This window comes from Myodes glareolus, chromosome 25 (genome assembly GCF_982192425.1).
Source record: "Myodes glareolus chromosome 25, mMyoGla1.1, whole genome shotgun sequence".
In the NCBI taxonomy this organism is placed as follows: Eukaryota; Metazoa; Chordata; class Mammalia; order Rodentia; family Cricetidae; genus Myodes; species Myodes glareolus.
This window is the reverse complement of record NC_142050.1, coordinates 25,960,915-25,985,391: the sequence shown is the minus strand read 5'-3', so window position 1 is coordinate 25,985,391 and position 24,477 is coordinate 25,960,915. Positions and strand designations below refer to the sequence as shown.

At 41.2% G+C, this 24,477-nt stretch overlaps 1 protein-coding gene and 1 long non-coding RNA gene across 6 annotated transcripts in view; one reads left to right on the top strand and one right to left on the bottom strand.

Annotated features, from left to right (window-relative positions):
* The window catches only part of LOC125411116 (uncharacterized), a 25,436-nt gene extending 5,810 nt beyond the window's left edge, over positions 1 to 19,626 (bottom strand). Inside the window, exons 1-2 of the long non-coding RNA XR_014999935.2 lie at positions 19,474 to 19,626; positions 16,746 to 16,836 (exon numbers count right to left, since the gene is read on the bottom strand). This is a non-coding gene — a long non-coding RNA (uncharacterized LOC125411116). The remainder of the gene's footprint in view (positions 1 to 16,745; positions 16,837 to 19,473) is intronic.
* The window catches only part of Znf800 (zinc finger protein 800), a 51,841-nt gene extending 27,364 nt beyond the window's left edge, over positions 1 to 24,477 (top strand). For all 5 annotated transcript variants that reach the window (XM_087901761.1, XM_087901762.1, XM_087901763.1 and 2 more), the window contains exon 6: positions 19,591 to 24,477. In XM_087901761.1, the coding sequence (XP_087757887.1) occupies positions 19,591 to 19,750 (160 nt within the window). In that variant the 3' untranslated portion in view covers positions 19,751 to 24,477. The remainder of the gene's footprint in view (positions 1 to 19,590) is intronic.

Here is a 24,477-nt window from a genome sequence, read left to right as displayed (position 1 = left end):
TCAAATGCTGGTATCAAAACTTGTGTCTAGTAAGTGAGGAATATATGGTAAGTGAAATAATGTTTAAGTGACAGATGATATGGTTAAATTAGCCACCTCTCAGAAAACAGAAGCCCTGTTTTGAATGCTTAGCACTAATAACCAGCCTTCTACCTTGAGTGTTCATATAATCTGTCAGTGCTTTCAGAGTATCTAATAATGTTATGTTCAGACGAGATATTATGTAAGAATGAACTTTAAGTGCATATATAGTTTTCATTTTAATTGGGGTTTTGAATATGGAACTTTGTTACCTTCTATCTGGAAATATACTGAAAATAAATTAGCTCTGAGAAATAGAACTCTATCGTTTAGTCAGACATTCTCAGCTCTGCATATGTCTTTAAGAAATAATTGAGATTCTTGTTCAGTATTAAGGTGCCTTAGTCTTGAACTCAAAGCGTGTGCTAGTTGTGACTGGTAACTTAGATTCTGAATGGGAATAAGAAAGGAAGGCGTGTCTCTAAGAGAGAGAACTGAAGCAGTAGGCACGGTGTGCACAGGGAACTGGATTGCAGGTTGAGGTGGGGATGGTTAGGGAAAGGAGCGTCCTCTAATGTTTTTTACATAGAGGTAGTTAGGGAAATAGGAGTTCCTGTAGGAGAGTTATTTTCATAGTTTTTGTTTATTAAATAGATTGAGTTCCATGGCGTGCTGCCTACTGGGTGTCTGTGGACATCATGTTGAGAATATCTGAGCATGATCCGTTGTGTGACAGGGTTCAGAGTCTGAGGTAGGCCAGTAGGTCTCACTTTTCCACAAGATTATCTTCGTATCTTCCAGTTATCATTTCTGTGCTTGACTACCTTGACCAACCCATGTTCATTCAGTATGATTCTAAGAAAACCAGTTCACTTAGCACACTGTCTTCACACATGCACTTATGCACACATACAGCAAGGAGCTTTTAGAGGAGATAGTTTGTTTCTTGTTAATATTGAAGTTATAGAATTTATAATTAAGAGGTTTTATCTTTTGTGTGTGTGCACTTGTGCGTGCTGGTGTGTGTTTGTGCATGTACATATGCAGACCTGAGGCTGATAACAGGTGTCTTCCACGACTGTTTTTAGGCAGGGTCTCTCACTGAATCTGGGTCTGGCTGCTTGGCTAGACTGAAGCAAGCGTAGGGGATTCTACCCGTTTCCCCACATTCCTTCCCTGTTGCATTCACGGGCTGTGATGCCTGACTTTATGGAGGTGCGTGCTGGGATCTGCAGTCAGGTCTTCGTGCTTGCACAGCAGACGCTTTACCTTTTCCTCGGCTCTATGTTGTTAAGGTTTAGCATTCCTTTTGAGATCTGAGACTAATAATAGGGGTCAGTAACAGTATCTCAACCACAGATGCTGCAAAATAGATGTGGGAATCAGAAGGCGTGGATGGTTACCTACCAACCAGCATGTCAGTGTCTAAGGGTTGGTGTGTGAGTGTGTGTGCACTCATTAAAGAAGTCAGGCTCTTTCATTTTTTGGTTGCAAGCACATAATTTTGTTTGACTTGCATCTGGCGAGGGGAGAAGGTTCTTCTGAAAGTTTTATGTGGGGAGTATAAGGGAGAAGGAAGTGACAGGGCCTTGTGGAGATCCAGTCAAATTGGCTTCACCAGATTTCCATTAGGCAGGTGATACGAAAATGGGGAAAATCAGTGCAACCTAGTGATTGGGTGTTGCTTCTCTTCTTGTAGCCTTTCTAAGACTCACTTAAAACACATATCTCACTTTCTCTCTTCTCATTATAGTTGTAGCTGCCCATTATGTCTGCTTCCTGCCCTTTCTGCACCTTTTAGCTTGGAGCTTGTCAGGCTTTTAAGGGAAAGTGTGATTAGTTAAATTGGGTATAGTTAGAAATTTTTATGTAATGTTAGGGTTCTTCATAGGCTGCTAGCTAGCCTACAGTGTAGTAGTCTTTGGACAGATTTTTCTCTGCTGGTCTTGCCATGTGATCATTTTGGACAAGTCAGTAGCATAAAACATGGTCCTGAGCCCAACAGAAGGAAGCTTTTGATGAGAGTATTATATAAAGGATAGTGCTAGACTATAATAAGAATTCTAATGTTTTTGAAGACTGATTAGTTTAAAGGCAGCCCATGTCCTTGACTGTTACATTAATAATCCTAGCCATACTAAGAAAATGTAGAAGATGGTCCTTTGATCAACACTGGCAGTTCCTTCTAAAGTGTTTGATGCATTTCCATCTTTGACTTTGTAGTGTCACAGAAATCCTGATATTTTAATGGAAAAAGAGCACTTATGTTTCCTATAGCAGCATTTATGTTGTTTATAAACAAAAATATTAGAAACTATCTTCTACATAGGTTTGATGTAGGAATTTTATAAATTAATGATACAGTATATCTAAAGACTTGACATTATATTGCATTTAATATACTTGGTTTTCTTTGCCTCATTTAACAGTCAGAAACAGTTGTGACTCTTTTGGTGACCCCTGGAGTTGCTATCGCGTTCTGCTGCAATGCTCTCTAGCACCAGTTTCTGTGGTTATCTTCCCCGGCCGTTCGTTGTTCGTTGCCTTTTGAGGGGGCATTACTCTTAACTGTTTGTGAAAAGTCAGATGTGATATCTGTGGTAAAGCCAAGATACAGAGCAGTTTGTTAGGTTAGAGCAAACCATTATTTTATGGGGTGGAGTGTGGTGGAGTGCTGGAATTTGATGACATTTTTGGCAGAATCACTTGTTAGGTTGGTTCTTTTGTTTTGATATTTATTGAGCTCTACATTTCTCTCTGCTCCCCTCGCTGACTCTCTCCTTCCCTCTTCAATCCTCCCCCAAGGTCTCCATGCTCCCATTTTCCTCAGGAGTTAGTTTGGCTCTTGACTGTTATCTTACTCAATATATCGTTCTAAGTTATGAACTTGGGAAAAGTCTTCCCTCACACCATCCCTCGGTCCCGCCTTTCTTCTCTTTGTCCCTCCCCTTTCTCCACTCAACATTTCCACTCCTTTTTCTTGGTAAACATTAGGCTGTGGGTGTATGAATATATTTACGGACAAGTGTTGCCTTGTCTTTGTGTGGCCAATGTTTTGTGCTTTACCTGGCACATAACAGGTGTTGAGATGGTTAAAGGAAGAAAAGAACAGGACATCATTAATTCCTGGTGTACCAGTAGTCCACAGTCTATCTTGGCTTTCACGCCATCATCTAATTCACACAGCTACGCAGGTCTGCTACTGTGACTCCCACCTACATTCTTTGTGTGAGTTTCCCTGTTTATGCCATTGCTACTAAGTAATGGTCACAAGTGCAAACACAGAGAAGTGCCATATTGACTGCTGATCTTGTAATTAATTGCAAACTGTGAGTATGCTTTTAATAATTTCTTTTGATAATTTCTACCTATTGAGTTTTGTAAAATACAGCTCGCTTTTGCAATAAATGAAACTTATCGTCTCTGTTGAATAGTTTTCATATCTTCCTGTTACCTGGCTAATCAGAATCCTGGAAAGTATTTTGACATTTCTTCCTTCCACTCTCGATGCCATCACTGATCAGTCTCTCTCTCCTACTCCTGAAAGCTTCACATTTGACTGCTGCTAGCTCTCCCATTAGTAGTGTAGTGTGGACCTTGTCTCTTCCGTTCTCTCTAGTAATAGTTTTCCAGCCAGCCTCTTTTCTCACTTTCCCTCTGTGCTGTTGCCAGAGCTGGCTTTCTAAAGCAAAGGTTCCTCCGTGCTGTATATCCACTGCTTGACTAATTTACTCATCCTTTAAGTATCAGCTTAAATGTCTCTTCTCAATAAAATGTCTTTTCCTGAAGTTCAGTATCCTCTTCTTTTCCTAGTGTCCTCTAATAGAGTTTGTAATCAGCTATATTATGGATTGATTTGTTTATTGTATATCTTTCCACTGAAAAGACTGATGTAAGTTAGATGCATGCTTCCATGTTTAGCACAGTAGTTGGGACATGGCAGTGCTTAATAAAAGTGGGTGGATTAGAACTTAAGGTAAGAGTATTACAGGTCCTAAACTCTTCACATTCTTGTAGAGTTTGGTTTTAATGCTGCCCTTTCTGATATAATATGGACCCTTTCCTAACCATAGGTCATGACCCAGCTAAGGCAGATATAGAGTCACTTTTATCTCATTCAGGTAATCCTCATTTCTGAGGAAGCTCAAGCAGGTAGCAGGTCATTAGATGCTCTTCCTGTGCATTTTCTCCACAAATCTTTCTGGGATAGGCAGTTTTGAAGATGGGGCTTGGAATACTTGTGTCTGTATAGGAATTCTGTACTCCCTAAGGTCAAAGAACTCACACAGGGCACACAGTATGTTCCTTCAGTTTATTTAGCATCTTAGGAGATAATCCATTTAGTTTGTTATTTCTGATGACAGCAGCTTTCCCTCAAGTGCTAGGGCTTAACAGTGAGAAGGACTGAATGGTGATGTTTTCAGAAGGTGCACTTCCTTTAAAAGCTGTGTTCCTCCAGGATCATTGCTAGTAGGTGAAGCTTAGAACATACAGAGTAAATCAGTGTCAATGAATGCATGCGTTCACTTCAATGATTAAATCTACGTGGACTTTTATTAAAAAATTTGTTTCCTAGATTTATTTATTTTTATAAAATGTATATGGGTGTTTTTTCTGTATGTCTGTGTACCATGTACATGCCTGGTATCTGCAGAGGTCAGAAGAGGGTCTTAGATCCCCTGAAACTGAAGCTAACAGTTGTTAGCTGGGAATCAAACCCAGGCCCTCTGGAAGAGCAACCAGTGCTCCTAACCACGGAGCCATCTCTCCAGCTCCTCCTCTATTCTCAGTATGAGTGCCACTTTGTGCCAAGAGGACTGTGCCAAGCATTTTAGGGGCCAAAAAATGACATCATCTTGTTATTCACAACAAGTTTAAATGTAGACTTTTTCATGGCTTTCATTTGGGCTGTGCATTCTAAAGGATATTTTCATATTATATTTCTTAATCATATAAATTTTGAATTATCTTCCCTTTAAAACTTTACTACTTTTATATTCTTTGTTACAAAGATATCCTTCCTGATTATTCACCTTGGAAATGAGTTGCCTGACCTCTTCCTACCTGCAGACCAACATTTCAGTTCTCCACCTGCTCTACCCCCTATCATCCCGGCTCTGCCCTTCCTTCCCTGATTTGGGTCGCCTTTGTGCACTAGCACAATGACTACGGTGATAAAACTCTTCTGACGGACTGTTTTGTGCTTACATGGTGGCCACCTCAGACTGGAGCCAGAGGTTTTCTAAAGTAGGGAGCTCTGAGCCACTCTCTTCCTACAAGACACTGCGGCCTCTTGTTTGGAGTTTCCCTTGTGTTACCTCCCCATCTCCTCTTGGAGGACTTGCCTTCCCTGTCGTAGTAGATGTCCCTTCAGTGTATCAATCCCATTTTCTAATTTTTCCTTTATAGTAGCCATTACTGTAGTGCTTTAGACTTACGTGTGTGGTGAGGTCTCCCTAACTGCTGAAAAGGCCATTTACGCGGGCCATGTCCATTTGTCCTGTGTCGTAGGTGCCCAGCACAGCGTCTGCTGCACAATATGTGACCAGTGATGGGTAGCATTTGTGCAGGAAGTGAGTTTTGGATGGGGACAGTCAGTCTAGTGATCTGCAAAACTGCTCCAGAAATATCCCATGACCATTTATTATTGAGAGAGGCATTGCTAAGTTTTGTATTTATGACTTAATTTAGATTCTACATACATTTTCACACTCAGATTGCATGACTCCAGTGACAATCTGTGAAACTCTTTTCTCATATTTTGCTTGAGTAATTTGAATAATATTTCACTATTGGATGATTCTTAACCATGTTGTTAAAAAAAATCTCACAAATTTGTGCTAGTGGGACCTTGTGATTTAGAATATATTTTTTCCCAACGAAGAGTCAGTGTAGATGGATCTCTTTAGAGCAGTGGTTCTTAACCTTCCTAATGCTGCAACCTTTTAATACAGTTCCTCATGTTGTGGTGACCCCAACCATAAAATTGTTTCATAATTTGGTACTCTTATGAATTGTTATGTAATATTTACGTTTTCCAGCGGTCTCAGGTGACCCCTGTGAAAGGGTTGTGAGAACTGCTGCTTTAGAGACTGGCATCCTTCTTGGTTGACCTCAACCTCTGTAGAGGGAGGTTATTCATCTCGTGTAAAGGAGTTTATATAAAAACACAAATCACCATTTGCCATATCTTACAATATAGAATGCTTATAATGCTGTGAATACATATCTTATTTTCAAAGTACAAGAGGAGTTTGGTATTTCAAGGAATTCTGTAAAGACAGTTTCTTGGGTTATGTTAGTGGATGGTTGTTTAACCAGGATATGAATTTGAATTTCCTATGAAAAACTGAAACTGAAAACAACATATAGCTGGCCCTTCTCCTTGTTTATATACCGTAGTTTCTGGTGGTGGCAGCTGATGGTATGCACAAGTTATGTCTTGTCTCAAATGCATGGGACCAGAAGCATCTCAGATGTGGGATGCTTCTAGATTTTGGATGTTTGCATATTAAACAATAGGACACCTTAAGAATGGCATCTAACATCAAAAATGAAGTTTATTTGGGTTTTAGAGACACTGTATATATAACCTGACGTTATTTGCTTAGTATTTTTAATGTAGTTACATTTTGATTGTGATCTATCATATGAGGCCAGGTTTGAAATTTTCTATTTGTGTTGTCATTGGCACTCAAACAATTTCTAACTTTAATTTTTGGATTAATATGCCTGTTGTGTTTTAAAAATGTTGAAGCTGGGTGGTGGAGGCGCACAACTTTAATCCCAGGAGGCAGAGGCAGGTCGATCTCTGTGAGTTAAGAGGCCAGCCTGGTCTACAGAGCAAGTTCCAGCACAGCCAGAACTACACAGAGAAACCCTGTCGAAAAACAAACAAACAAACAAACAAAAACAAAACAAAAGAGATGTTGTTTGTAAACCTCCTGTCATTAATCATCGGGCCAGACCCTTTTAGCTTCCTATCATCAGCTCCCATGAAATTGGGTTCTTTTAAATTCCTCTCTCTCTCTCTCTCTCTCTCTCTCTCTCTCTCTCTCTCTCTCTCTCCTTTTAAATTCCTCTCTCTCTGTTCTTTTAAATTCCTCTCTCTCTCTCTGTTCTTTTAAATTCCTCTCTCTCTCTCTCTCTCTCTCTCTCTCTCTCTCTCTCTCTCTTTTTCTCTCTCTCTTTTGAGACAGGGTTTCTCTGTGTAGTCCTGGAACTCACTCTGTAACCCAGGCTAGCCTTGAACTCACAAAAATTTATGTGCCTCCACCCGAGTGCTGAGAATCTGGGAGGGCTAGGAATCTAGGCATACATCACTACCGCCTGGCTGGGATCTTTTAAATTCTCAACAGCAAAGATAATTTAGTTATTTACCTCTATACTGAACACATCAGTAGAACTTGGAGGCACAAAAAGAAAACTAGTTTCGTTTGGGGGCTATGATAAATGACAAGGATGTTACCACTATGACTGAGTGTAGTGGGTGGGGGTGCAGGAAGTTGTTTCTCTACTACTGATGCACAGTGTCCTAGGCACGCAGTGGAGCAGTTGTTTGCTAGGTCCAGTTAACCCAGATTCCTGACTGATGAGCATGCTGGCTTCACGGCAGTGGAAGGGTTGATTACTTGTCAGACAAGTTGTGTCTGGAGTTTGGTATTTATTTCCCTCTTAGAGATTAAAAGTTGGTTTAAACCTTAATGAGTAAAAGATGAGAGAAACTTTAAAATATCAACAGTGAAGTTAGTATCACAGTAATAAGTGAATTACATTTTTTTGTTTTGATGTTTAGACAGGATCTTGTTATATAGCTCAGACTGGTGTGGACCATACTATGTAGCCTAGGCAGGACTTGAACTCAGAGCCTCCTGCCTGATTCTTTCACACGCTGGTATAGGTATGTGCCTTGCTTAATGCGGCCCTCCTCCTTAGCAGTTGTTATCAAAATCAAAGAGTTTCATGGACTGTACTGTATATTTGCTGTTCTGGATCATCCACTCTGAAGACATCGCGGGCTCCGCTCTCTGTGCCTGGGACACAGCGCTTTGCCAAGGCTTTCAGGTGCTGTGAGAGAGGAGTGACCTGTGAGGACACAGGTGTACTCTTAAGGCACACTGGGGTTGGCAAAGTCACTCCTAATTTCTAAATTCAGCCTTGAGTTTTGAAAGGGTTAGGCACAAAACCCTTCCAGATTTAGATGAAGAGACCAGAAAGTACATTTAGATTAAGTGGAGGAATGTGAGACTAGACAGTGGCCAAATTAAGATGTTACAGACCCAGTAAGTACTTGGAATTATGTTTTCAAGATTAGGAGTAGCCATTGAAAGATTGTAAATGGGGTCTTCTCATGGCACTCAGGAGAGATGTGGAGTGGACTGAAAAGATGTGTGGTGAGAAAACCAATTATGAACCAGCTTCAGCCCCGTAAACGTGATGGAGCTTAAGTCATGTAAATGGCAGAATTGAGAGACGGCGGCCAGCACAGCTTCAGGGTGGAATTCGCTGTTCATTGGAGATAAGAAATGAACCCTGACGGTTTCCAGTTTCAGGCATTCTGGTTGGGCAGAATTCTCTGAAGTAGTGAATTCAGGAAGAGGAGAGAGAATGGCTTAACTTTTTGATGTGTTGAGTCTGAGGTTCTTCTCCAGAAAATTTGGGTTAGTGGTCAGGAGAGCCTGCCCAGGTAGACATTTAGGGCCTGTTAATGTTCATGAAGATGTGGAAGCCATAGGCTTTGAAGAAATTACCAGGTAGAATAAGAGAGTCAGTGTATCTGCTACCTCTTACATTCTTTTGGTTTATTTGGTAATTAGATGACACCTAGCTTCTATGTTTCTATTTTAGTGGTTCACTTGAGAAATGGTGTCTGATGAGAACCAGGTATCTCTATGTCTGCACATACCAGTGCATTTGATATTACCTTAGAATTGGTGCATAAGTTGTAGTAGTGTGAGGAAATGTGGGTTAATTGATGTGTTTTATTCAGAGGGCTTTTGAGGTAAATCTCTGATACTTACTTTAAAAGACCACCCCTTTAAAGAGATTTATTTTATTTTTAAAATAAAACAGTATGTTAGAGTTCTTGGAATGAATAGATTTTTGTTGCTGTTGTTGAATCCCATAGTTTTTCACTGTAGATATTTTCCATGAACAGTCTCTAGGCCTCTCATCAGACAGAAATGGCCTGCGATTCAGCTTAGGCAGCATGAAGTAGGGGCAGGGCACAGGGACCTAAATCTGAATCCCAGGTACCCATGCTGAACAAGCCAGGAGTAGCTAGATGTACCTGTAGCCCCAGGATTGTGAGGTGGAGATAGCTGGATTGACTCTAGTAGCTGCTAGCCAACCTCGCGGAAATTGCAGGCCTCTGGTTCAGTGAAAGCAGAGGAAGATACCTGACATCTGCTGGTGCCTGGCACATGCTCCTACACACTCATGTTCATGTACAACATGCACCATATGTACATACTTTAAAGTAGGGTAAAATCCATATGATTAATTAGTATCCATAGCCAGAGTATAAGCGAAAAAAGATGCTATTTAAGACTGAACAAGTGATTGAAATATGCAAGCTTTATTTTCAGAGCTGCATCCTTTGGGCTGATGAGTTCTCAGCTGTTAGAACACAGGGCATGCATTGTCCTATCCATTGCTCTGGCCTTCACTATGCTTTCCTTGTTTTACCTTTCTGAAGGGAGGACCTAGCAATAAAACTTGCCTTGATCTTGGATCTGAACAGTACAACAGTTCAGATGGATATTTTTGTCCCAAGACGTGGAGGAGCTTGTTTACCCTAGGCCCAGGTCCTCAGGAAGGGACAGTGGACGGCTTCTCAGAAGCCACAGCTCCTGTCCTGACTCCTCATCTAACACAGGACACCTGCTGGGCTCTCCGCTTTGGGGGGCTTACTGTAAACATCCGATTTTAAAGGGAAGGATTCCCAGGAGACTGTGTGTATGAAGTTTCAGTAGAGTAAGTTTTGTGGATGAGTTGTGACCCTAAAACTTAAGCTTAACAATAGAATGCTAACAGATAGGAATTTTAAAAAGGCAGAGTAAAGATAAGATCTACAAAAATGGGGGTGGGGGCTTATAATTTTCTGTTCTAATGCCTTGAAAATGGTTTCTTTTATGTTTTAACTTTGAATTAATCACTGAATATTAACATAAAGGCCCGATACCCCATCAACAGCACAAAGCAGACTGCTGTAGCGCTGATCTGTATTAGAGCTTTAAGCTTTTACTAGAGTTTTACACATTTACTTTTGCAAACACTGACCCTGTCCCTCAAAGCAGGCTTCCCGATACAACCCCGACTCCAGCAAAGCACTGGAGTGTGATTATGCTATGGTTATAAGTGTAGTAGTGCGCTTAGGTGTTCAGAGTGTAGCGAAAACCATAGCGTCGAAGCTCAGAGCACATTCCTGACCTCAGTTGTTTGACGGCATTTTTATGTGTTGTTTGTTTCTTGCCTATATGCCAATATTCTAGAGAGAAATTTTGTTGGAAATTTCTTGCAAGGTTTATCAGTGTGTAATCGGTAACAGCACACTTCAGTGTGTAATCAGTAACAGCGCACTTCAGTGTGTATCAGTAACAGCACACTTCAGTATGTAATCCATAACAGCACACCCGCTCTTTGTCCCTCCAGCAGTGAGCACCATCCATGTGTACTGTGTATTTTGTTTATACTTTGTTTCTTTCTTTACCTTTTTAAGATCAGTAGGTAACAAAAATAGGTTTATTTGTTGTAGTTATTTCATTTTAATTTAGATGACTTTCTTTTCTCATGTAGTAAAAACCCAGAATTATTTCATTCAGCAGGTCCAGTGCATAATTTTAATGGAAAACTGGCACCTCTTGGTTTCCTGGTTTTGTGCTGTTTGGGTGGAGCTGATTTCTGGGTATGAAGGTTATGACAGGAAATAATATGAGGTACCTACAAGAAAACACTGGGAAAGGCTGCCAGGCATTCTGTGTAAGTTCAGTTTCCTCATGCCTCGGGTTCTGCCCTACTAAAGAGCTGGATCTAGGTACATGCTGACTTATAGTTGAGCCTACTCAGTCAGTTTCTTTAAAAAGATTATCTTATTTGTATTTATCTGTGCTTATATGAAACAGACATGTATATACCTGCAGAGGCTGTGTAATGGGTGTTGAATCGCCTCAAGCTGGGGATGCAGGTGGCTGTGAGCTGCTCAGTGTGTGCAGCACTGGGACCCACGCTCATCCTCTGGAAGGGCAGCAGTGCTCTTAGTCACCGAGCTGTTTCTTCAGCCCCTAGTTGGGGCTGTTCATTCTCTAAAGAAAATTTGAAGAAATAATTTTGAACACTTTTAATGAACTTCCTACTTAGAAGCAGGCCATGAGCAGCTGAGGCATCACCTTACTACAGCTTCAGTCTCCAGCGTCACAGCAGAAGAGCTTCCGGCTGGGGACTGCCTCACACTGTCTGTGGTGCCACCAGCCCTTTGCTGCTCCCACACTTCTGTAGAGACGTCTTCCTCCACTGAACTTCCCACAGCTGCCTTCCTAGTTTCACTTCTATTCTTTGTGATACTGCATTCATATTAAGGTAGCCCTTGGCGACCAAGACTATCCATCAGTTAAGGCAATGGTATACATGGTTATAAATGAATACCCACCAGGCCTGTTCTCATTCTCCTTGCCTTGCATGGAAGCTGCTGTGTGTTGGTCTCTTCACAGTGCCTTCCTTATGCACTGCTCTTCCTGCTTCTGTCCTTACACCTGTCTCTGCTAGCTCTCTCTTCTGTCATGGTCTTGGTTTAAGAAGATTATAAATGGTTTGGGGAGATTTTTGGGGTATGAAAATAAAAGGGTGAGCTTCAGCATCTTCTTACTTTAGGGTTTATTTTTAAAGGTATCATAAAGTCTACCTTTTTGTACGTGCATCGATTTGTTCACTTGTTGGGACGTGTATATTGGAGGCCATAGTTTAGATGTGCACTTGGTATAGAGAAGGAAGAAACAATGTCAAGTTTGCAAATCGGAATTTTCTTCCAGACTCTTGAGTACTCTGCTGTTTGTACGGCCTTCATGGAGACTGCGGGCGGAAGTGTAAATAATTACATGATGTAAGCTGCCACAAAGTAAGGCTTACGGCTTTCTTTTGCCAGCTGGCATTTTATGTTCACTTGTTTAGCCATAATTCTGTTGAAATGTAGATGGAGATGTAAAGACTTAGTGTAACTTCACTTTAAAATGGAGAAAATTGATTGCCCAGGCTGCGTGTAGTTACCGAAGAACAGAAAGAAGCCGTCTTGTAAGGCTTGGTTTGTTAGGTCATGTGTCTATCTCAAAGAGCACACCGCAGGAAGGGTGCTGAGAAGATAAGTTTTCTCTCTACCACATCCATTCTCTTTTCTCCCTTCCCAGAGGCAGGCAGTTACCAGTGTCTTGGGCTTTTACGAGCTGTCTCATGTATATGCTACCATACACATGTATGTATCATCCTAACGCAAATGGTACCACATCATTCACAGTTGTGGTATCTTTTTTAAAAGGCATGTTCAAAAGTATATCTGGAAATGTAGACTCCAGGTATTTATTTTTTGGTCCATGAACTTTCCACTTATGTATCACTTAGGCAACTGGTTTTTGCTAACCCACCTGAATAGACTTTAAAATAATGAGTTATTTCTATGTTATTGAATCATCTTTGTTTTAATGTAATGTACTGTTCACATTTCTTTTAGAGAGAAAGAAATCATGGTTGTTGATTTATTTTATAATGAATCATGCTGATGTTAAAATATTTAGAGAAATTTATACAGCAGTTATTACTGCTAGTTACCAAAAATAGAAATTTGAATATTTACTTTTCTATTTAAAAAAGGAAAAAAAATGGCAGAAGGCTGGGGATGTAGCTTAGTGATAGAGCACTTGCTTAATATAAGTGAAGCTCTTGGTTCACTCCCCAGTATAAAACAAAGAAACAACAAAGCAAAAATCTAAGAAGGAAATGGTAGGAATTTTTCAGAAAATTAATTTGCTTTTAGATATATATAAAAATATGTATGGTAATGTGCAAACAGTTAATCTTAGGACCAGTGAGAAGCAACACTGCTGTAACTACCAAGCTGTTTGTGTGTGTGGATGGCACATGTATGTAGTCGTGTGGACATGTTCATGTGGGTGTGCATATGTGCAGGCTGCAGGCTGGCACTGACTGTTTGTCCATTGCTTTCTCCATGAATGAACTCCCTGAGTTCATCATTGACTGGGCTGGCTGGCTAGTGAGCTCCCGGGGCTGTTCTGTTTCCAGACATCCATGGCTGACATTCTAGATGCCCTGACTTGTACACGGGTGCTGGGGTCTATACTCAGTCTCCACGAGCCAGCTGTTTTCTGGCTCATCTAAAGAAATGACTGGTGCTACCAGGTTACTGCACCCAGCCTCACAGATCCTGCTGTGCGGATGCCACCGTGCCAGTTCTTCAAGTTACACTCGGAAGTATTGGGAAAGCAAATTATCATCAGTTTCTTTTTTTACTTTTTATATTTTTATTTTATTGAAAACAGATTTTTCATATAATATATCGTGACTATGGTTTCTCTTACCTCTATTCCTCCCAGTCCTCCTGCCCCCACTGCCCAACTCCTCTCCCATCCAGATCCACCCCCTCTCTGTTTCTTACTGGAAAACAAACAGGCTTATAAGGGATAATAATAAAACAAGATATAATAAACTAAGATAAAATAAAAACTAACATGAGCCAGGTGGTGGTGGTGGTGCACGCCTTTAATTCCAGCACTCAGGAGACAGAGGCAGGTGAATCTCTGTGAGTTCGAGGCCAGCCTGGTCTACAAGAGCTAGTTCCAGGACAGACGCCAAAGCTACAGAGAAACCTTGTCTTGAAAAACCAAAATAAGTGAATAAATAAAAAAATAAAAACAAACACAGTGGGATAGGTGAGAAGAAAGAGAAAAGGCACGAGAAACAGACAGAGACCCACTCATTTACGTACTCAATCCCAAGAAAACACAAATCTGGAAGCCATAATATATATGCAGAAGGCCTGCTGAGAAAAAAAAAAGAAAGAAAAGATAAAACTGAAAAAGAGAAAGCTCTGCCATGACATTGAGGGAACCCCCAAAGATACTGGGTTTGCTGGCCATCTACTGCTGGGTATGCAGCCTACCCTGTGATGTGTTTCCCCAGTGAGACTTCTTAAAGAAAACTAAATTTTATCAGTTGAAGATTGTTTCTGGGTTATGGATGGTGTATGTGCCCACTTTTTTCAGTTCTAGGACCCTATCTGGTGTAGACCCATACAGGTCCTGTGCACGCTGCCTGTGTCTCTGTGAACTCACATGTACATCCATCCTGACCCATGCAGGCCCTGTGTATGCTGCCTATGTCTCTGTGAACTCACATGTGCATCCATCCTATTGATTAGAGGACCTGTTTCCTTGGTGTCCTCCATCTCCTCTGGCTCTTAAACTCTTTCCAACTCTTCTCAGGGTTTCCTGAGTCCTGAGGGGACAGATTTGAAGGGGACATGTCATTAGGGCTGAGTGCCCCAGAGTCTCACTCTCTGCATAATGTCTGGCTGTGTATCTCTGTATTTGCTCCCATCTGCTGCAGGAGGAAGCTTCTCTGATGATGGATGAGCAAGGCACTGATCTAGGAGTACAGCAGAATGTCAGTAGGAGTCATTTTAGTACTACACATTTTTGTTGTGTTTGTTTTAGTACAGTAGTATTTTCTTTTACCCTAGGTCCCTAGGCTATCTAGTCTCAGGTTCTTAATCACAGAAGCAGTGTGGGGTATGGGTTCCATCTCATGGAGTGGGCTTTATGTCAAATCAGGTATTGTTTAGTTAACTCCTTCCCATAAGCTTTGTGCCACCAGTGCACTTAGCACATCTTGCAGGCAGGACACTGTTGTAGATCAAAACGTTTGAGGCTGGTTGGTGTTTATGCTTCTCCTTTGCTAGTGTAAGCTTAGTCTCTTGATAAGCATTGAGCCAGCTTAGTGTGACATCTTTCTCTTAGGAACACAGTTGCTACTCAAACCAGACAGTTTAATTTTTTGGTGTCCTCTCATATTAGGCCATGCACATTGACAATTTTTTTGCTTTCCTGATTTCTTTACTTAAGGAGGTAATGATTATTTTCTCAAGCACATTTCTAAAGCTATAGTTTTATAAAACTGACTTCAATAAAAACAATTTGAGATAATGTATATTAGCGTAGTTTAGTGCCTGGCACGCAGCAGGTGAATGGTCACTATTAGTCAGCACAAGTGCTTTGGGGTCTACCTCACTTTATTAGATAGCTATTTTATTTTATCTTATATATCTTTGATATGTTTCTGCCAGTGCAAAAGGCTAGATCAGACTAGATTAAAAACTGATATATGCAGGCTTATTGGGCGTGGCTCCTGGGCAGGTTCACCAGTCCCAGAGAAGTCACATGCCCAAGCTAAGGCAGGGAGGTTTATAGATCTTAGGGCGGGGTGATGACATGCCAGCTAGGAGCTGGGACATGTCCAAGTATGGTCAAGAGCTTGGTCCCTGGGCCGGCACTTGGGTGCCATTCTTTTGGTCAGAGTTTTCTCTGCATGGGCAGGGTTGGGGAAAGTAGGGCAGACGGGGTTTCCTAGTTTGTGCAAGGGGGAGCAGGGATTTCAATCAAACAATTCTAATTATTTTCATTTTTCCAATTTTTTCTTTTCATTTGCTTCCTTACTGTTGGCTAAACCTAATTTAGGTTTAATGTTCCTAAACCATTTAGGGCAATATCATTTCACTCTGCATTATTTTACAACTATTTTGTACTTAGGATATTTATTACTTTAAAACTTTAGTTTCTTATACCCAAATACTATATTACCCATGCTTCTTCCATCTATAATACTAATTTGTTGGGACATGTGATCTTAACGTTATTGCTTGGCTTCATAATTGATTTTGTGTTTTATTTGAGTAGATGCTGGTTATGACTTCTTCCATCTAATCGCACTCATTTTCATTTCAGGCTCTGATTTAATTCTTACATAGTCGAGAATTATTTTTAAGATGGAGGCAGTGTCTTAATGTAGGGCGTTGGCCATAGTGTTGGGAGATAATGATTGAAAATCTAAGGGTAGAGATAGAATGTTGGTTAATTCAGCAGACAACAGTGACATTGCTGATCTGGCACACATACAGTGGACAAATCAAAAACCTTTTGTATGAATGTGAATACAGGAAAGACGATTCAGATGAGCCAGCCAGTCACCCTATCAACAGTAAATGGTGTTAGTGTCCTGCTCTACCCATCTGGAGGATGGACTTTTTTTTTAAGAGAAGCAAAATAAGAGTGGGAAATGGTAATCATAGACTGCCCTAGTGTTGTGAAAATACAGACCACTGTGGTAATGGTCTCACAGCAAGAATTAAGGAACAGTCAGAGATTGGAAGAGGAACTGATCATTTCAGACTACAGCACTCAGAAAACTTTGTGTGTGTGTGTGTGTGTGTGTGTGTGTGAGAGAGAGAGAGAGAGAGAGAGAGAGAGAGAGAGAGAGAGAAGGGGTAGGAGGGAGAGAGAAAATGAGAACCTGGATAGTAGGAGAAGCCCCCTCTTAATGAGTTAAGTGACAAGATGAGCACACAAATGGGAAACGTTTTTAAGGGAATAAGAATAAAATATTTGGACTCAAATTTTCTAAAAAAATGGTTCATAACAGAAAACTGATGTATGTTTTTCACATACCGTGGAAAAGGCAGACAGCGGTGCTGACCTTCTTTAGCATTTAACGGAGAGGAACTTGATGCTGCTCAGTGCATCCATGTTGTTTCCGTGTCTGTTTTAGGATCAGCAAATGCATTCATTCAGAACTGTGGAAGTCGGAAGACTGTCCGCATCCTCAAACACTATTGCTCTAGCTTTCAGTCCCACTGAAGTGAATACTACAATGGAAGGAAAAGGCACAGACGCAGAGGGGAAGGTCAGATGGCACACCTGTGATGCCAGGCACACAGCATGGCTTTCCAGGTTGCCGAGCCAAGGACTGACAGACATTATTGTTCAGCAGCAGCCAAGGAACAGGAACAGAGTATATTTTCTCTGTACCACACATTTTCTGACTTAGCAGAGCACTTGTTCGAATTTGATGGGAGAGGATATAATGTGTGTTCATTCTAACAAGAATCTTGGAGAAATTTGGTTGTCCCATTTATACAGACTAAGTTATTTTGGCAAGAACACTGAAATCCTCTTTGGGCTTTATATACCTTGGTGAGTCAAGGTTTTTAGTACTCAGTTGACTGTGAAGATGAAGGACATTTCGCTGTAGTACAGGCCACATCACAGATTTACCTAGTAAAACAGATCTCATCAGGACTTAATGCTGATGAGTTAAAACCTTTCCCGTTACAGGAGCCCCCCACTCCCGCTGCAGGACGCTCCCCGAAAAGTAGCCTTGCGAGGGAAGCAGCTGTTCTCAAACATTTGCGTTCAGGAAGTCCGTCTCTAGGGCGTTCCTGTTCAAGCTGCTGCAGGATGACATTTTTAGGCAGAGCCTGAGACTGATCTTTGGCTCTCTCAAAGGTTAACAGCTATTGATTCACCTAGTGTGGAGACAGTGGGATGCTGTCATGAATCTGAGCAAAGGAATGAATGGCAGGAAATGAGAAGGCCCATCTGGAGAATATGAGAAGAAAAGCCTTGACAGGTCTGCAGAGCGATGTAGGGATTCAGGTTAGCCTTGGCATCTGACGCATCCTAATAACGGGAAACTAGTTTTCTAGGTAATCCTCATAAAAATAGGAACCTAACTATATTTATTTATTTGTTGTTATTGTCTTAGAAAAGCTCCTGAGACATAATACCCATTCCAAAACGTTAAATTAAATTGAAATCAGGGCTGGAGAGATAGCTCAGTGGATAAAGGTGCTTGCTACCAAGCCTGACAACCTGACTTCCATCTTTGGAACCCACTGGTGGCAGTAAAGAACCAACCCCCAGGAGTTGTTATTGGACCTTCGCATGCCCTAGAATACATACACAAAGTAAATAATTTTTTAAAATTAAAAAATAACTAACTTTAAATCATTTGGTGATGGGAAATTAATTAAATTTTTAAGAGCTAATGCTTTCTTCAAAAGTTCTTACAGCCTTCCTTTTGCTCAGGAAGTTAGTTAACACCCATGTTTGGCATTTTAGGATTTGTTCTCTTTGTAAGTTTTATTTCTGGTATGTGATTTTTTTTTTTAAGTTGTGCCTCTGGGCATGATAATTCTATCCAAAGCCTTCCGAGGCAGGAAACTTGCAGAGGAGGTATGATTAATTATGTCATCAACTTAAGCAACAAAGCGCATTCCCATAAACACCTAACCTTTGATTTGCTTAAAACCGCATAAACTCATCTGACAACGCTGAGGCCGCTTTAGTTTGAAGTAGTTCTGACGCTCATGTTATAATGGATTTTCTAATAGCAAAGCCCTGGCACGCATCTATTATTCCTGTCGTAGAAAGACAGATTCCCCGAAGGATGATAGCTAGTAGTTCATGTAATATTTTACTTTTTCTCCGACTGAATGCTTTCAGATACAGGGAACATTACTGAAACCAAAACACTGGTATTACCTAAAACGTTTGTTCCAAAAGTATGACACATTTTTCTGTTTTCGGCATATCATGTTCTGAAGTCTGAGGAAATTACAAGTTGAAATTAGCCTGTGAAAAGCCTAGGAAACTTTTTTTTCCCAACAAGAAATGACTAGAATAAAATAAGGTGTAAGTCTATAAAAGAGCATGGTTTTGATTAACTGCTGAAAGTTTAAAGGATAAACTACCCTGTAATACTGTGATTAATACAGAGCTTAGGGAGAAGTGAAGTGATCTCCATGAATCCAGTCTTTAAAATCTCTTTATACCTACCACTTTGCTGTCCTCAATAATCATAAGTGGGATAAAATTTAAAAATCATTAATTTTTATTTTAAACGTGAAATATACTTATTGTATAATTTTGGAAGTCACCAATAAAATGAAAATAAAAACCACCTGCAGTCTACTACTTGGAGAGAACAACACACTATTGTGGCTTTTCTTCATCAGTTTATGAATTTGTGTTGACTGAATACACAAGTACATATGCCCAGCTCTACAAATGTCAATGAAATGGATTTCTTCACTGACTACTTTCTCGTATTGTTAGGTATTATCTCACAGCATTATTTTATGAGCAAGTTAGTTCGCAGTATAAGATTATAATACTTGATTGTTGGATATGAAAAATTTCCAGGTTTCCTTCCTCCCTTTTCTATTACAGATGTTGCACTGAACACTTTTTATAACTGTATTTGCATTTATAGCTATTCTTTGAGGGGTCCATTTAAAAAAGAATTTCTGGGTCAAGCTCACACCAGGGTTTGGTGACTGCATCCCTTCCCCGTCGCGGGGTGCGGTGGGTGCCGGGCTCCTGCACGCAGCTTTACCTGGTGGGTGCGGGGGACGCGGCGCCTCGGTCCCGGGCCGCGCGGTTCCCGCTCGTTGCTAACCGGCGTGTCTTTGTCTTTCCTCCCTGGGGTCCGCTGCGCCCGTGGGGGCCGAAGCCTGGCGAAGCCGTCGCCCCGCAGCGCCGCCATCCTGCGTCCGCCCGCGGGCGCCGTCACCACGCGCCAGGCCGCCTCCAGCTGCCGCGCCAAGCTCCGCGGCGCCGCCAGGGAGCGCCAGCACCCGGCGCGCGCCCTCGGCAAGTCGGCCGCCCCGTGACGCCGCCGCGCGCTCCCGCGGCCGCGCGCCCCCGCCGGACCTCAGGCCCGGGACCCGGGTCGCCTCTGCAGACGCCGAGTCCACGGCCGCCCCGGCGTCGTCGTCGTTGCCGGCCCGAGCTCCTGCGCCCGCCTCCCCTGCCTGCCCCTCGGGACGCCGGGCCGCTCACTGCTGCGTGACACGCGTTCCTTCCGGCCGCCTGCGAAATCCCGGCTGCTTTGAAACTCACACCGCACGCAATACCTTTTCCGTATTTCTTGTACGGACTCCCAGTTCCCACACAGATTCTTCTCATTAGTAGCTCTTCGAAGCCAGCCTCGTTTTCTTCACCTGCAGACCTCATTAAGCTCCACCTTCCACTCCCATCTCCAAGAGGATCCCTGTTGTCCAAATTCTCGTGGCTCTGGGGTGGCTAACAAACGCAGAATTGTATCACGCACAAACTGTAGTTGAACTCGAACATTAGGTTTTCTCCCCCCTGTAACTTCAGCTCCAATTACCCTTCCTCTCTTTGGAATCTGTCCGTGTTTCCAAGGATCTCGCTTGTCATCTTTAGAAACTGGATCCTTTCTAGAATACTGTCCCGTGGTGATCACAGGAATGCGCCTCCCAAAGGTGCTCTGGGAAAGCTTGTTGGCTGAGCCCCTCATGGAGGTCACGCTACTCCTGGGCTATTCCCAGTGACGGGTCACAGCCAAGGTAGCTGTGACATTCATGTGACATACGTGGTCCCTCAGTGAACTATTTTGAGGTGGGGGCCCCTCAACTCTTGGCTGAAGTTTCTTAGGAGCGCTGGCTTCAGTCTGTAGCCCTCTTGCCCTTGCCTTTCACAGGTGAGTCAGACCTCTGCCTTAAGGCACGAAGGCTCTTTCCTCTCGTTTTCTGTCATCTTTCTCAGGTGTCCCCTTAACACAACTGCTGCACAGTGACCTTTGTCTTGGTGTCTGCTGCTAGGACCTGAAATGACACACCAGACATTCCATTCTCTGATCACCTTCTTCCTATCCGGAGCTCTTTGTTCATTGACCTCATTTTTCTTCTACTGTTGGGCAGGCCATGCCTTGGATATATTTCCTCGACTAGCCCAGACTCCATAGTCCATTATAATCATGCCTTGAAATGCGATTCTCTCAGCACTCTCAAACCTCAGTTTCTTCCAAGTTATTTCCTAAGAAAAAAAATGCAACCCTGACCGCACATAAGATAACCTCTGTCTTGCACAGGCCTGACTGGTGCAACTGATCCTTTCCTGCAAGAAAATCTCAAAACCCAACCGACCTGTTCTCCTTTCAACACTTTACTGCATATCTGAAATTGGTGTTTTTCCCATGATCGTCTCAGTCCCCGACATCTAGACCGACCGTTTCTGCGCATGTATCTCCTCGGAGTGCCCCTTTTGGTTCATACTTCTCTGAGAAATAAGAGTTACACACAGGCACCCCCATCTTCCTGCTACAGTGTCTGGAAATGGCCTTCCGTTTTGTGGCTGAAAAGCTTGCAGGCCAGTCTCTTCTCTCAGCGCTGTGGATCTGGCTTTCTCTGCCTTTGAGGAACTTCAGGTCCTCCTCTTCCTCTCTCCTGTTACCGTCATTTCCCCTCCTCAGTCAGTTGTTTAGTTGCAATAAATGGGACATCTCATCCAGTTTCTCCAGTCAGAAACCCGGAGGGCTCCCTTGCTTCTCTTTGACCAGCTCCTTACAAAGCATCTCATCCACCAGTTTTATCACTCAAATATGCCATTTCGTTTGTCGGAGAAAGGATCCCTCTACACAGTTTGCCTGGAACTCACTGTGTAGAGCAGGCCAGCTTTGAATTTGTAATGATCTCCCTGCTTCGGTCTTCGAAGGCCCGAGTTATAGGTGGCACAATCGTGCCTGACTTAAAGTCGTCTTTAATCTGCCTCCTTCCGGATTCAGTACCATCATCACTTGGTCCTGGCCAGCACTTTCTTCTCATGACCTCTGTGTCGGCTAGTCCTGCATGGCCTCTCAGCTAGCACTCTTGCCCTACCTCACTACCTTTTTGAGCCTGGTGGTAGTGACCTTTTCATCAGTTAAATAAATTGTTGGTTATAAGATAAAATGGAAACTCCGTACCATAGCTTACAAAGCCTGCACCCATCTGACCCTCTCTTATTTCTTCAACATCTTCTGTCCTCCTGCTGTTTACCATGTGTGGCCATGCTAGCTCTGTCAACTGACCGAGCAAGATCTTTTCCGTACCTCAGGGGGTTAGTAAATACTACTCTCTCTCTAAGCTGCCCTTCATGGCCACCCTCTCCGTCATCACAGTGTATCCTGAGGATGGGTGCGGAGTTTAGAGAGAGCCCTGTCTGGAGCACCATAGAGAATGGAGCCGCGACCTCCCGTCATTTCCTCTCAGTTCTGTGTTTGTCATCTTATTTATTTGTTTATTTTGTTTTATTTCCTTCTCCCCACACTAGAATGTATGAAGGAAGCGACTGTGGCTGTCTGGATTCTTCAACACTCGTCCTCTGCCCATAGCCATTTGGTACATATTAGACGCATAATAACTGTCTGATGAAGGGATAAATGGATACATATGCTAATTTTTCTGTTGGGAATTCACTTTCTATGGACTTAGTAAGAGGTATTTATATATTAAAACCACTAATCATTTGCGTATTCTGTTTGTTGCCCACATTCTGCCCTTCTCCAGTATGTGCCAGTTTAATTCTTGATGTCTATGAGATACAGAAACATTGTATTTTTCGCAACAATAAATATCTTTTATGAGTCTTGCATTTGGTGATATGTTTAAAAATATCTTCTCTGTGTCAGTGTTCCATGCATATTTGTTTGTTTCCTTTTATTTTTATTTTTTTAGATTTAAATATTTTTCTCTAAATGGAATTTATTTTTGGTATAGGTATGAGTAAGGGCCTCCATATTTATTTAGTTGTTACATCATCATTTATTGAAAATTCTTTTTTATTGTTTTGAATAGTTGACATTTTTGGCACATTAAACTCTTATACCTGAGTAGTTTCTGTGCTGACCACTTGTTTGTTGTCCCGGAAGTCCCTTGGCTGTTGCCATGGTATCAGTTGCTCTACTCTGTATTTACAATGAAGTCATATTACTTTTATTTTTAAAAATATTTTTGGTTTTTGGCTATGGTTTTTCATTTATTCTCCTCAATTAGCTTTAGTTATATTTTGGTAAAGTCCAAAAGAAAGTCTACTGTCATTTTCTTTAGGATTGCTTTAAGATTATGGGTTATTTGAGGAAGAGTTGTGAAGCTTGTACTCTGAGGTCTACTGAGGAACCTGTCATGTGTCAAGGTTACTGAAGACATCTTGTATGTCCTTCCATTCTTTTTTAATGTGCTGTAAACCTATTTGTTATATTTTAGCTATTTTATATTTTGTTGGTATTTTACTGTGATCATCCCCCCCATTTTTAAGAGCTTTTTATGAAAGCTGTTCCTTGTAGGGTCAATTGAGTTTGTGTTTGATAGCTTTCCAGCTCTCTCACTAATCCTTACTGATTCCTTTCTGCATAGCTGATTATTTAAAGCATCATTAATGATAATTTTGTGTTTCTTTTGCTATGCTTATACCTCATCGAATAAGTGATGGTAATGGCTGTGCTCTTATCCTGACATTTTAGGAATGCCATCAGTATTTTTTACCAGGTTTTAATGTTAACTATTCGACTCAAAATGCAGGCCTTCAGTCAAAGGAAATGGTTTTTTGGTTCAAATATACCAAACATATTTTGGAAGTTCTTGTTGAATTATATTAAACATTCTCGGCAACCAGAGGTTATCATATGGTTTTATTTTGTGGTCTATTACCACAATACACTGTTATTAACTGGTTTCTTAATACTGGGCTATTTCTGCATATGATAGAGTCTGTAATCATGGTGAACTTTCCCCCATTTTAAGTATAACAATGTTAAATTCAATTCCTTACATTTTAATTGGGGTTAAAATATTTATATTCATGAAAAATATTAGATTGCAATCTTCTATTTTTATATTCTTCTTTCTTAGCTTCGGAGGTGAATTTCTCTATTGTGTTAGGTATAAATTAGTAATACTATAGGGCTGTCTATTCCCTGATGTCTTGGAGGAACTCCCTCATAACACTGTTTATAAGATAAAATATAATTCTCTGAAAAGTTTGAAAACTTCTATGGTTTTGTCCTCTAAAGGCAACCATACTTCTTGAATAGCAACTTTAAAATTATATTTTTAAAAGAAAATCATGCATTTTCACAGAATTTAAAAATATGTTAGATTTCTGCATATATTTATCTTATAATTAAAAATATTTTCTCTGTCTCCGTGGTTGTAGTGTTTTTCTTATTTCCCAGCTCTTTAGTCTTTAGCTGTATTTTTCTTTTATTGGACTTGCCAGTCTTTTTAAGGAACCAATATTTAAATCTTTTATTAACTCTTAGTTTTTCTGTTTATATCAGTGTAATTATTTATCTCTAATTTCTTCTTATTATTAAAAGTTTAGTTGTTGTTTTATGAGTGTTTCTTTGTAATTGATGACTTAGATAAGTTTTTAATTTCTTATTTAATAATAGGACATAAGATTATCAACTTACCTCTGGGCACAGCTTTATTCTATGGCCCCTTACGTTATAGTAACCGTCTCTATTTCGTTTTTTTAACTGGTGTAATTTGCAATAGTATTCTGAGTTTGTTCCCTGTTAATTCTGCTTTCTTTAATAAAAATAAGCTTATTGATA